The 13,672-nt window shown below is 36.1% G+C and overlaps 1 protein-coding gene across 1 annotated transcript in view; it reads left to right on the top strand.

Moving 5' to 3' along the window:
• Positions 1 to 10,764, top strand: part of ANOS1 (anosmin 1) — a 133,350-nt gene extending 122,586 nt beyond the window's left edge. Inside the window, exons 11-14 of the mRNA XM_040056345.1 lie at positions 1,333 to 1,504; positions 2,704 to 2,924; positions 4,536 to 4,677; positions 5,365 to 10,764. Coding sequence (XP_039912279.1) covers positions 1,333 to 1,504; positions 2,704 to 2,924; positions 4,536 to 4,677; positions 5,365 to 5,423 — 594 coding nt within the window. The 3' untranslated portion in view covers positions 5,424 to 10,764. The remainder of the gene's footprint in view (positions 1 to 1,332; positions 1,505 to 2,703; positions 2,925 to 4,535; positions 4,678 to 5,364) is intronic.
• The last annotated feature ends 2,908 nt before the right edge of the window (positions 10,765 to 13,672 follow it).

Genomic DNA, 13,672 nt, shown 5'->3' with positions numbered 1-13,672 from the left:
GGGGAGTTAATGGCATGTAAAAGAGTAAATCAAAAGTAAATCAAAAGCAAATCAAAAACATGATTTCTCACAGAGGATAGTGTTAGCTTGTAAGATTTACTGCTTCTTGGGGTCAGCAAAGCACATATTAGAGGTGGATTTAAAAAATGATTTTGACAAAATGTTATGATCATTTGCAGTATTTCAAGATATGCACATTGGAGATAGGAGAAACTTAACATTTAAGAAGTTAATTTCCACTAGAGGTCAGGAAAGACTGTTTGGACATCTGTCCAAATGCATTGTGGGATTAATGAACTTATTTCCTTTTTTCCTTATTTCCAGTCGTTTTATGGTAATTCATCCAGTCTGTCACGATAAATAAAAAAAGTGCTGTCACAGTTTTAAGGAGATATCTCACCTGTTGGACAGCTCTCCTGGCAGGTTGAAGGCAGGGAGTTCAGTCTCAGCCCAATTCCTAAGTTCCGTCAAAAATGACCTCCCAGGTGAAGGTTAGACTAATTTGCAATTAGAAGAAAGAGGGAATTATGCAGAAGAACATGGGAAATTAGTGGTTCTGAAGGGAATTAAAGATCTAAAAGGTAGTGAAAAACTTTTGACTTAGCTAGCAACATATTATTAGAGATTTTTCCCAGATAAAAAACAACCAACTAAATATTTTTTTCCATATATGATTTATACTAAAGCTTTCAGACTGTAGTTTTCAAAATTACTTCAGACAACAGTAAGAATTTAGCAGGACACTTTACTTTTACACTTTGTGTAAAGTTTTCTTCTCTGCTCATTGTCCTTAAATAGAGACTTGTGCTTTGTATTTAGCTGTGGAGTTTTTCTTCCTGATAAGAATATAGAAGTACTTAATGTACTCAAGTACTCAAGGAAAAATATGCATCCATAATGCTATGCTGAACTTTAAATGTGCTTTTAAAAAGTTAAACATAGATGAAGCCTGTCATTTACAGCAGCTTAACTCCACTTTCTTACATTTATTTAATTTGATTAGCATTTATATCCTCACACTGCTACCCGCACTGTTCTAAATATTAGAAGTCAGTTGCTTTGATGCAGTGTGTTGAAGGAACTGTGTAGAATTGAAGGACATATTTAAATACCATGCTAATATATTTTACTACTGAAAATAACGTTGACAATACTTGCTTTCTTCTCTGATTTCAAACCACATTGGCATATGTTAAGCATCCAGGAAAATATTTTTTTTTAAGAAAACTTTTCATCTTTTGCAAGGTTATTTTTCAATTTGTTGTGGTTTTTTTTCTTTTTTTCCTTGGGCTCTATTTGCATCGTGTGATCTTTTTGTTTTTCTTATTGTAGGAAAACTACATTATTCTGAAGGACCTGTCATTTTCATGCAAATACAAAGTAACTGTTCTGCCTGCAAAATCTAAAGGTCGTTTTAAGGCTGAGAGTACTTTCTTTGTTACACCACCTTGCTCTGCATTTAAAGAAAAAAAACACAAGCACATAAATTGTCCTGCTGAAGGAGGTAAGGCATGATCTGGGGAACTACCAAATAGTTCCAAAAGCATTTATAATCACCAAAAGAGTCTTTAAAAGCAATTCTAGAACAGGAAATGAGAGATTCAAAACAAATAAAAATATCATTTATGCTTATGTGAAAATTAACAGAAATACACAGCAGTATTGATTTTGGCTAGTCTATTATTACTGTTTAGTCAATTAAGTGTAATTATAGTGGACATACAGTAATATTTGTAATGACATGGTTGGCTTTTTTTTTTTTCTTTTTTTTTCGTAAGGGAGAACAATTTCCTATTGTATTTATTACAATGATGAATGAGAACTGTAAGCATGATTATGGTGGCATGACCCATCTTTTCAATGTTTTGCTGCAGATGCAAGCTGCTTTTTCAGTTTGATTTTGTTTAGGTTAATTCTGTTCTCAAATATGAAGTACAGGCCCTCATATCTTTTACACCATTGTCACAATGTGCAACTAGGGGGTTATGGAAGTTGCAGAATTATGGAAGCATTGACTGGGGAGGACCTCTGTGGTCAGCTGGTCCTGGGTCAGGTCAGCCATGGCTTTGCACTGCCAAATGTGGATACCTCTCTCTGGTTAGAGGGTAGCCCTCTCACCCTGAGTCCCTCCTGTTCCCAAGAGCGCCCCAGTGCTCCATAAGTCACCCAGAACCCTGCTGGCCATCCCTGCCATTCCCTTAATGCCTGTCCTGACAGTTTCCAGCATTACAGCCTTCCTGGGTAACTGTTACTCAGGTATAGCTTTCCCCTAATCATAGTGACCCTATTAACTTGTACTACAGTTTTAGTGCATATATTTTACTTTTTGGCTGCATTGTGGAGTTCTGTACTACCCTGTGCATTTTCTTGTTCCAAAACTTCCAGTCTGAGTTCAGGTATTCTGAAATATAAGGAGAAGGAGAGTGGCTCCCTGAGAATGAGGCACTTAGATCTTTCTTTAGCTTTCTTTTCTGTACCTGCAGCTGAGAATATTTTATCTGAAGTTTGAGTTAGGCCCAAAATGTCAGTGGAATATATCAAACATAGGTTTTTGGTTATCACTGAAAACATGGTATTGGAAAGATGACTGGATCCTATGTAACACCAGAAATACAACTCTGCCCGACCTTGATCTGTAAAAACAAATGAATATTATTGAAGATTATCTCTAAAAGTTTAACTTATCTTTTTTTTGCTTTATAGTGCCAGTTCTACCCAAAGTGTTGGCCAAACCTGAGAATCTGTCTGCGTCTTTCATTGTTCAGGAAGGTAACATCACTGGTCATTTTTCCTGGAAGATATCCAAGGCAGACCTTCACCAGCCCATGACAGGGTTTCAAGTCACTTGGGCAGAAGTGACCACAGAGAGCCGGCAGAACAGTTTACCCAACAGCATCATTTCGCAGTCACAGATACTGCCAGCAGTAAGTTGTTGGTTACTTTCTTTTGCCAGTGGCTCCCTAAGTTTGTGTGTCTGTGGCTCATCTGTATATGTTGAGTGGTGATGCAGATGTCAAACACTGGTTCTGTAGGTATGTTGGATCAAGAAGTGCTTAATTTTTCCTCCTTGATTGAGGTGCAAACCATAGCTTTGCACGCTATTCGTGATGATACATCAAACATTTTAAACTGTGGATTCTGGAGATGCCTTTAATTATCTATCACTGCATGTATGTCTATTTATAGCACCTGGTTAACTTGCAGAAGGCTCTGATTTGAGTTGAAACAGTATCTTCTGTCCCTCAGAAACCGCCAAATTTTAGAGTATTTTATGCCAAGGACCATTCACTCTCACTAAAAATGTAGTATTTACACAACCAGGGCTGTAATGCACAAGGCACAGCTGCTGAAGGGGCACCTGAATGAGCAGAGTGACTGTACAAGTGCACTGCATGCACTGCTCTCTCTGCCCTACCCATGCAGGATTTTATATGAGATGGAACAACTTCAGCCAGGTCTGTTAAAGGCAGTCCCAGCTCAGAATATGTGCTAATTCGCCATGAAAACAGCACGATACCCTCCATTTTTTCTCTCTCTCCTTTCCCCTTTACTGTCTGCTCTGGCAGTAGCAGCAAATTATCCCACAGGAATAAGCAAAGTTAGTCCCACAATTTGCCTTGGCTTCCCTGCATGGGACAGGTACAGTGCCAAGCAGAATAACTGGTCCTGTGGATTCCTGGCCAGAGCAGCCTGGCTGGTGGCAGGGACACCCTGTTGCTCACACTGTCCAGCATCACTGCTCCAGCTGTCCCCTTCCTGGCACTGGGCCTTTACAGCTTGCAATGAGTGATTTGTTCCAACTTAATGCAGATGATGATTTAATTTATAGTTTTCATTTTGATTTAGATGAATGGCTTCTGGTTCCTTAATATCTGTCAGTCTTTAGCCAGATGTATTCCCACCTGGAAGTCTCTCTAAAATTACTCTGAAATTATTTAGCATGTGTCTAAGTGACCACAAAAAGTATGGAGTAGTGAAAAGTGAGTCCATCACACCATAAATGACCTTAAGAGCAGAAGACGAATTCTTATGGTGTAACTGGAATAAATCTGAAATTAGTGTGGTCACCCTTTTTTTCTCACTAGCTGCAGAAGTGGCCCCAGGCCAGCCACTACTTAAATTACCAATTAGTAGAATTTACAGACAAATCCAAAATAAAAGCTAGTTTATGTAATGAACATGTTTGTTTAAAAGAATGGTTAGAAAAATACATTTTAATTCACTTTTTAGTGATGACCACATCACTAAAGTGATCAGCACACTTTCCATAAAAGTCTGTAACAACTTGAACCTTTTACACATGAAACCATAGTATTATGATTGAAAATGTGTCTGTTCAAAGCATGCAAAAAATTCAAAACACACTCGCTCAGCAAAGTGATGCATACGTTAAATCTTTTTAATGGAATTGTATGAAAATAATTTGCAGCTGTTGACAGTGTTAGAACCTGTTTAAACCACTGATGTGTGTGAGTAGAGCAACCATGTTTTGTTTTCTGATGGTCTGAGAATTGAAGTGATTTATTTCTTTTTAGGATCATTACATACTCACCGTGCCCAACCTGAGGCCCTCGATGCTGTATCGCTTGGAAGTTCAAGTGCTGACGACTGGTGGGGAAGGGCCGGCCACGATTAAATCCTTCCGAACGCCTGACCTTCCTCCATTTACACCCCACAGTAAGCACTACACTGTTCTGATATGGGCTGGTGATGGTGCAAAATTTCAATCTTCCTCATGTAAAGAGTGGAAGCCTTTTTCAAGCCTTAGAGGTTTTACTGACTCCAGCAGCATTTCATAAACCTAAGATGTGTGAAAATACTGGCTTTTTTTTTCCCCCAATAACTGTCCATCAGCAACAGTGGAAGAAAATCCAGTCTTTCTCTCACTCCGTTTCTGCAGTGTGACATTTGCCATTTGTTGCAGCCACAGCTCTTTGGCTTATGCCTGTAGCACTTGGGATTCAGAGCTGTTCTGCCCTCCGGTGCAGCCTGGAGGATCACATAGCTTTCAAGATTATATTTTCCTGGGTTCGCTCAGTCCAGCATTGCTAGAGCTTAAACATATTTCTAAAGCAATGCAAACCTCTTAATGGCAATTTCCAGCACTTCATGTGTGTCTGAAAAATACAGCTCAGTGTTGCAAAGCCAAGTAAAAATTACAATTAGTTCAAAATTTATCTGCTTGAATATTTTTGTCCTTTCACAGGCCCCCTAAAGTTACCTGGACTGAACATACACATAGTTGTCAGCCCAGACTCAGCACTCAAAAGCTGAAGGTCTCACAAAGCCTTTTCAGTATGGATAAATGTTGGCATTACATATCCAGGGTTTGATATGCGCATAATTTCCTTTTCTTTTGTTTAGGACCTCATCTGAAGCAACATCATCCACATCACTACAAGCCATCCCCAGAGAAATATTAGACTGTTTCAGATGATTATACAAATAACTGAGGGAAAAAAAACTGAGCTCCCAAATGAGGGCTGGGTAACAGCACATCTGTTGAAGCAGTGAACCCAGTTTTCCAGTGCCATCCTGTACGATCTGTATCTACTTCTCTGTAGCTTAGCCATGAAGAATTATGTTTGCACCATGACCAGGATGAATCATACAGCGAGTATCATCTCAGTACCAGCAGTATTCAACAAACTGAAGATCGTATCCAACTCAACACCTGTGAGAAAATGTTCATTATATTGTTCATTATATCGTTCATTATATTTTTTCATATTCTGTGTTCAAAGTGGGTTGAAATGGTGCAGCGTATACAGCTTGTTCTCTTACTGAATTCAGTGTTACTATTTGCAAGGTCCTGTGATGTGTACATACTTTTGAAAGAGGCCATGTTCTCATCAGTGGATTTAAATTATCTATTTTGCTTAAAGCCCTGCCTGTCAACAATTTAAGCCCTAGTGTATTTTGCTATTAAAGGATATCTCCATTTCTCTGAAATAAGGACATAAGTAAAATAAATACTGGTAGCAGAAACCCTGAAATACCCAGTTTTCAGTAATTGCAGTGTCACCATGGAAGATGATGATGATGATACTTATGTATTACCCATCTGGTCTAAAGTGGTAATGTTCTATCATGTAGATCTTCTATTGATATAGTCAATAGTTAAAGGATATACAGGGTAGAAATACCATTGTAGAGAAACAAATGGCAATTAATAGAATTGTTTAAAATTGATGGCAATGAAAGCAATTGATAGGTCCTAGAAGAATAACTTTTAAAATCTTACTCACAATTTTTTAATACATACTATTTCAAGGTATAATATTATCTTGAATAGAAGCACAAATTTTCTAGTTAAAAATCTGAATAGCTAACATTAAAATTTTAGAAACTGAAATACTGAGGCTCATTTATTATTCAAGTAGCTGTGTAGCTACTTTTTGGCTTTGAATTTTGATGCACATATTTCTTTTCCCTGTGGATCTTTAGAACAGAAGGATGGATGTATTGGCTCTATTTTGCTGTTCTGCTTACAGAAAGAATTATGTGACGATATTCTGGCATCTGGAAAACATTGGCTTATAGTTTATTTGAATTCATTTTTCAAATTTAGACAGAAGGGTGCCCCTTTTAGCCATAAGGGAATTCATACTGCCTTATTGTGCAATATAAACTGTCTAGAATAATTTGTCTCACAGAGACACATGTCTCAATAGTAAACAGAAACTGCTTGGATTTATTATTGAGAGGGTGGAAAGTGTCTGCCAATAAATATCCATACAAATACCCATAATCAGTTCTTAATGTTCAAGATGTTTGAAGTGCTCCTGAATTCTTTGGCACTATTTCTATTGCTCCTTGAATCATCATATCAGACTAATGTATCTCAAAACTTGACTCCAACTGGACAAAGTGGCCACTTTTTCTATCAGCAGATACTACAGACTCATCTGTGCTTCATATTTTTCTGAGATATTCAGTAAGAAGACCTCATACATTAGTGATACATGTATTTCCCTTGTCTTGATGACAAACTGTTTTGTGAAAAAGCAAATATGAGAAATACCTATCTGAAACTGAGGATCAGAGCTATGTTTATCACAGTAGAATGTTCACAAAATATTCAGTTTGTTTGTACTGAAGTTTACAGCATTTATACCACAAGGGGAGGAAGGAAACTGCATAAATTTTTGATCACTTGCTCATTGCAATTTTTCTACAATTTTACCTTCAGTTTTAAAGGGCTCTTTTCCATTCTTCTTCTGTTTCGCTTGTTGTCTTTTTTGATATTCACTTAGTGACCAAGAACTTTCCCAGACATTTTCTATTGCTATGTGGTTTGGGCCTATAAAAATAGCATGAAATATAATAAAGGCTATGGGTGCTTTTAATTCCTTCTTCTATTTTCCAAAATACATTAGCAAATTAGCAGATGAATTCTTCTTCCAAAAATCTGTAGTATAAAGGTTTATTTTCAGTTTTTTCAGAATGCCAAAGTCTGAGATACTTTTGTCAGGATGGAAATGTTTCATGTGTATTTTTTTATAAAGAAAACAAAATTTGCATTGGACTGGTGTGCATCACTGCTTTCACATTTGGATTGCACAGGGCATAGATGAGTATTCTAGAAGTGATCTTTGTGGCGTTGGCTGGATCAGCAGGATCAGGGAAAGTAATTACCTTAGGCTTCTCTGAAGAATTCTGTCCAAACCTTTCAATCACAGTCTGTTCTAGTTGTGCTGGATCAAATCAACAGTGACTTGATTAATGTTAATGAAATTACATTTCATTTGTAGTGACACTGTAAAGCATGGAACTGTAGTGGCACTGTAAGCAGAGATGTTGATCTTTGTTACAGTGATGCCAATTCATTGGATATAGGCAGGAAGTTAGGAGCCCTGAGTTGTCATATAATCATCCTTCTAAGAATCAAAATGTTTACTGTTTGCTGATGCCATTCTCTCTGAAGCATTCTTCTGTTCAAAGTAACAAGGTACTTTTGAAGAACACTGAGAGGTTTTCCCTTCTGAACTAGATTGATCAAAACCAAAAGATGACAAAGTAGAAATCTGTTGATCAAGTGTATTATATAGAGCCTACTAAGATGTAAATTATTCTTTTCTTTCTACAAATGATCTTATCAACTCACCTTTCAAGTCACCCTCCAAATCAAAAAGGAAAAATACAAAGTCAACAAAGCTCATGCATGGATGTTAAATTCCCAGCTGTGAGTGATTTCCTGATTAGCTTTTTTTAAATTTAGCAGTACAGATTTGAAGTGTATAGTGCCTATTTCTAAAGCTTTGTTTGCTGAATCACACAGGGCATTGTCCTAATTCACTCGGCTAAGCCACATTAAACATTTAATTCAGCAATAGAGTTGCAATTTGCTAGTTAATTCCCTAGTTAAAGATCTATTTTCTCTAATGATACTGTTATTCAGAGTTAATATTTGGGTGATGTTAGAGATATTGGGATGTTTTAAGATACTCTGCACCTTTACACTAACGTATTATTTACTGTGTACGATTCTGATGGATTTGTCAGTTGAATTCAGGATGCATTTTGTTTATTTCTTAAAGGAGAATTATAAGATTATGCTATTTTTGCTAACTGCTTTGTGAAGTGGATTTTTTTGTTTGTTGGTGATTTTTGTATAAGAAGAAACTGATTTATTCTCGTTATGTCTTTTTTTTGACCATTTTTGAATTGTTTAGAGAGCAAGAGAAAATAAGAACTTGTGCGGTATCATCCATGTATACCAACTTGAATATTCATTAAGAATATAGAACACAGACAATAAGAAGTCTGAACATCCTCAACTTAGTGGCTTCCAAAAGAGCTGAGGGTGTGGTGTGGCAATGCTGACACTGACATTGATACTTGGCGTGGTCACACACAAAGTCATTGCTAATGTGAACGGGAATTCAGCAGTTCTGCTAATTGGTATTAGCAGAACTGTATAGAAAACTTAATACTGAATCAATTTATTTCACAATACTTTCATCTTCATGCTCCCAGCTGGAGTCAGGGAGAGTTTCCAATAAGCAGGTCCTGATTTAGGAAGGCTGGTACGAAGGAAGTCACTGGGATGGAAGCAAACCTGTGCAGTTAAGAATGAGCTTTAGCGATGCTTCGAATCAAGCGTGGATGTCAGAGTTTGTTTGAGTAACGTCTGAAATCAGGGCCTTGTAAAACAAAGTGAGGGAACCAGACAGCTCTAAATTCTATGTAAAACACCATATTTTTTTTAATTTTTGTGTATATGTAAATGTCATAGTGATATTGACTTATTTATTAATTCATTTTCTTATACTATGTGCCAAGTATGTTCCTACCCTTTTGATCAGTACCTGTGAACATCAATTACTAAAAATAATGTTATGCAAAACTTGTGCATTTTAACCAGGAATATGCTACTAATACGCTGTTGCATGTTTTCAATGATTAAGAAAACCCTTTATTTAAAAAAAATGTAAATGGATACCTGCAGATGTTGATGATTATATGTGGGTTTGCATGCCAAAACTCATTGTTCAGTTGTGGGCATGAAATGTATCAACTGTATTACCTCTACTGATATATTAGTAAGGTACACTTTACAAAGTAATTAACAGAGCTATATGTAAAATTTTTCCTTTTTACTTAATTATATTGTAGTAGAGGTAACGAATGCTTCTGTGTTACCCACATGGGCTGTAGAAATTATGTTCCTATAACAGTCATTTAAAGTCAATATTTATTTATGTATGTGATACAAAAAGATTGGTCTTATGTGTTTGTCCTGTTATTTAGAGAAAAAAATATACACTTCTTGTAAAAACATTTTGTAAAAAAATATAAATGTAAATAGAGTCTGACTTCTTTTAATCACTATTTTCATGTTTAGAATTTGTACATACTGTTTATGTAATAAACTATCTTACATCGAAGTATTGCTATATTATCTCCTCCATACAGAATTTAGAATTTTTCTTTTCTTGATTTGAAGAGATAGACATCTAAGAAAAGTCAGTGTCACACAAAGTACCTCTGCTTCATCTAAATTTCATTGTGAATGAAGTAATTTTATTTTATCCTCTCTTTACTACATAATTTTGTTTTCTTTAGGTAGTCATCAAAATAATCTGAAAATTAATTTAAATATCATTTGAGTCATTTACATTGCAAACCACTACTGGAAGTAAAAAGTCAGGCATAAGAGCTTGCCCTTTCTCTATGCTAACTGGATAGTTCACAGTGAAGATTTGTTGATCCTTTTGTTATGCTAACTTAATTAATTAAGTTGCTGGATCTTTGCCAGTGGCCTGATCCTGCAAGCCAAGATTTTCAGGATGAGTCTGTGTATGCACTAGATTTGGAGTATTTTCTGTTCTAAAGTGCAGTATCCCATGGTTCAAATTCTGTATTTTTAACAAATATCTGTCTTAGTACAAATATTTAACTGTTTCAAATTCTCATAGATGCACTGTTATTCTCAGGTACAATATGCTTAGTTTGGAGATACACCTTTGGGTATCTCTTGACTTAGCTAATAAACATTTATTTTTTGTTAACTTGATCAAAAACTCCAGAATTTCCTGGTATTTCTGTCTCATTAGACTAACTGCTTACATTTCTGGTTTTGGTTTTCTTTTTACATAAATGAATAATATTTAGAAACACCCCTAGTGTTAAATTTCTCTGCAAGTTGGACTATTTCTATAATATTTACTGTTGTGGTTCAATAAATCCAGATAAGAATGATATATCACCTGAGTAGGTGAATGGGTAAGTTGTCAAAATAAACGGCTGAAGTGTTCTATACACTGTAATTCAGAGTAGCCATTCATTTTTTTCTTTCCATATCTTCAAGGAAATATTTTATTCTACATTGGATTAAAGGACATAGTGATTGGATTAAATAAAGCATATGAAATAAAGCAAATTTGCTATATATTGAATAGTAGTCATCATTTTGGGAGTGGGTTTTGCCACTTGTGCTTCTGTACAACCTGGATTTTGTGCACCTAAAACCAGAATACTCAAAAGATTCCATTTCATAAAAAAATTAATACAGTGAAAGCTTGTTCTGGTATAAAACAAACCAACCAAACAAATTCACCCTCCATATTTCTGTTTTCTGATTACAGGTGTTGTATTGTCATTTTCTGAATCTCTGCCAGCTTCCTTGAGGAAGCCCTTGGGCCAAAACAGTGGCTGTCAGCCCCTCGGTGGCAGGGCAGCGCCTGGGAGGGTAAAGGCAGCACCAGGGAGAATAGTGAGAATGTAAGCTTTGAAACAGAGCCAATGTGCAAGGAGTGAATTGCTGTGTCCCCTTTGCATTGTGCTTAATTTCCTTCTTGCTTCTGCCCAAGGTGCTGGCAGGAGCAGAGATAAATATTTAATAGACGCCTTGCTATAAGCATTTACTGTGTATAAGCGAGTATAAGCGAGTACTGTGAGGCACAGAAACTAAAGAATTTATGATTGCTTTCTGTACCCAGTTCTTTACATGTGCTGGTGATTTATTCATGTTACTTAATAATGGCCTGCATTCAGCAGGTCTTTTTTTTTTCTCAATGGAAAATCAACTTTGGTAACAGTGGACTGTCATTTTTCAGGAGGGTTAGGCAAATATGCTGCACACAAATAAACCTTTCTATTTGTGTGCAAAAGTATTTGTAGAGCAAATAGAGCTTGCTTGTCTTTTGCACAAGCTGTTCAGTATTAATATGTGTGCAATAGGTTCAAAAATTTAAGTCTTTGAAATTAACTCTGGTTTTGATGATTAATAATGATGATAACATTTTAATCATATTTTCATATTTTATTTAGAAAATGTTGCCTGTTTTAAGTGGTTCAGACTGCATAATTGGTAGCAGATGCAGAGTGATAAGCTGGAATTTCCATGCAATTATTTTATGTAAGTGAAAGGTAGAGGAGGCACTGGGAACAGAGGAGCACAGGTGGCACAAAAAGAATCTGCTCATCTGCTGTATTAATTTCTTTGCCAATATCCAATTTCTACTATTAATTCCAGTATTTGTAGTCATCTGCAAACACTCAAATTAATATTTTAAATTTATTTTTTGAGATGCGCTGCAATACTTGCTTGAAATATAAATATTTCAGACTTTTGCTGAATGTGCCTGCAAGCCAAGATCTGCCAGACCGTAACCATAAAATGAATTTACAAGAAAAAAATAATCTGGTGAGTGCTAAGTTATGGACAACTGTTATATTTGCTTGGTGTTTATTGAATCATACAGTAGATCAAAGAAGATCCATACACATTTTTCCCATGCTTTGAGGGAAATACCTCTTGTCAAAAGGAATAGCATTTAACTGGCGAAAGTGTGTCATGAATGGCTGAGTCACCAAAGGCTTACAGTAGATTTACACTGGTGACTGAATCCTGTATTTTTTTATTTGTCTGAAGATGGTATTAATTTCTCTTGTCTTTTAAACGGGACTTGAAGGGGGTTTTAGTTTTGCTTTATAGTGGATCTGTGTGCATTACTTTTGTTGTGTTGTGTCTTTGTTGCTATTCTTAGTCGTACGAGACAACTGAAAGCATGTTTCTCTTCACTGATTAATGCTGTGAAGATTTAGGCTTATGATACCTTTCCAATAGAAAAAAAGTCCATTAAGATAATGTATATTAATGTATTCAGAACAGATTTCAGTAAAAGTTTCCTTATCAGCAAAGCAGTATGTTTTTTCATATAAAGAATGTTTGCAGCTGTATCTCATTTAAATTATTAGGCACACAATATAGATTTGTAGAATAGAAAACCTGTCTTTCAGGTGGCCATGCTGGCCACAAAAAATTGTGATGAGCACATAAAATTAAATATTAAATGGATAGATATAACTCATATTTGCATTGATAAATGCCATTAAGAATAATTTATGTTCAGGTTAACTGAATATGTCACACTGAGTAAAATGGATCCCAGTTCATCTGCAAAACTTTGATAAAATCCTCAGGTGATCCCATATTTACTTTGTAGGTGATTTTCTAACATTTATTTGTAACTTTTTAAAAATATGTGGAATGAATAATTCAGAATTTTATATACAGTTGTTGGGAAACCATGAGTCAAACAACAGAACCAGTGTTTTCCTTAGCTCCAGACTTTATTTTGGAAACTTGTTCTTTTATTTCAGCTAACCTCAAAATCTCTAGAAATCTCTGTCAGTTGATGGGTTGTTCAGGGCCTTGTCCTTTCATGTTTTGGAGATAATGAAGAATTGGGATTCCGCGTCCTCTCTTATTAATTACTTGTGAAACAACAGTAAGGCAAGCAATGACATCTTAAATATCAGGAAAATTGTATGGAAAAAAACCACAAAAAACAAACTCACATGGCATAAACAACTTCAGTTTTTACGGGCCTGTCAAATTACAAAGAAATTGAAAAATATTCTTTTGAAGTGAAAGCTTATTCTTTCATTCTCAGTAGGTTTGTGGTTAAACCCTTCATACGCTGCCCCTGTGTCATGGGGTGACTGTGTATCCCCAATCGTCTGTTGGGTGCAGGGGGGAGGGCAAGCGCGGTTTGTTTTTCCCCAGGAAAACCCTGCTCATCGGAGTGACCTTGAAGCGGGGGAGTTGGAACACAGCAAGACAAAAGAAGCTCTGTTGTTTTTTTGCCCCGGCAGTTAGTTAGTTTAGTGCTAGCATAGTTAGACGCTGTAGAATAGCTGAAGCTTTTTGCTTTTTGCTTTT

This window comes from Hirundo rustica, chromosome 2 (assembly GCF_015227805.2).
Source record: "Hirundo rustica isolate bHirRus1 chromosome 2, bHirRus1.pri.v3, whole genome shotgun sequence".
NCBI classification, from domain to species: Eukaryota; Metazoa; Chordata; class Aves; order Passeriformes; family Hirundinidae; genus Hirundo; species Hirundo rustica.
Note: the sequence above shows the minus strand (reverse complement) of the source record. Positions and strands in the feature narration are given on the sequence as shown.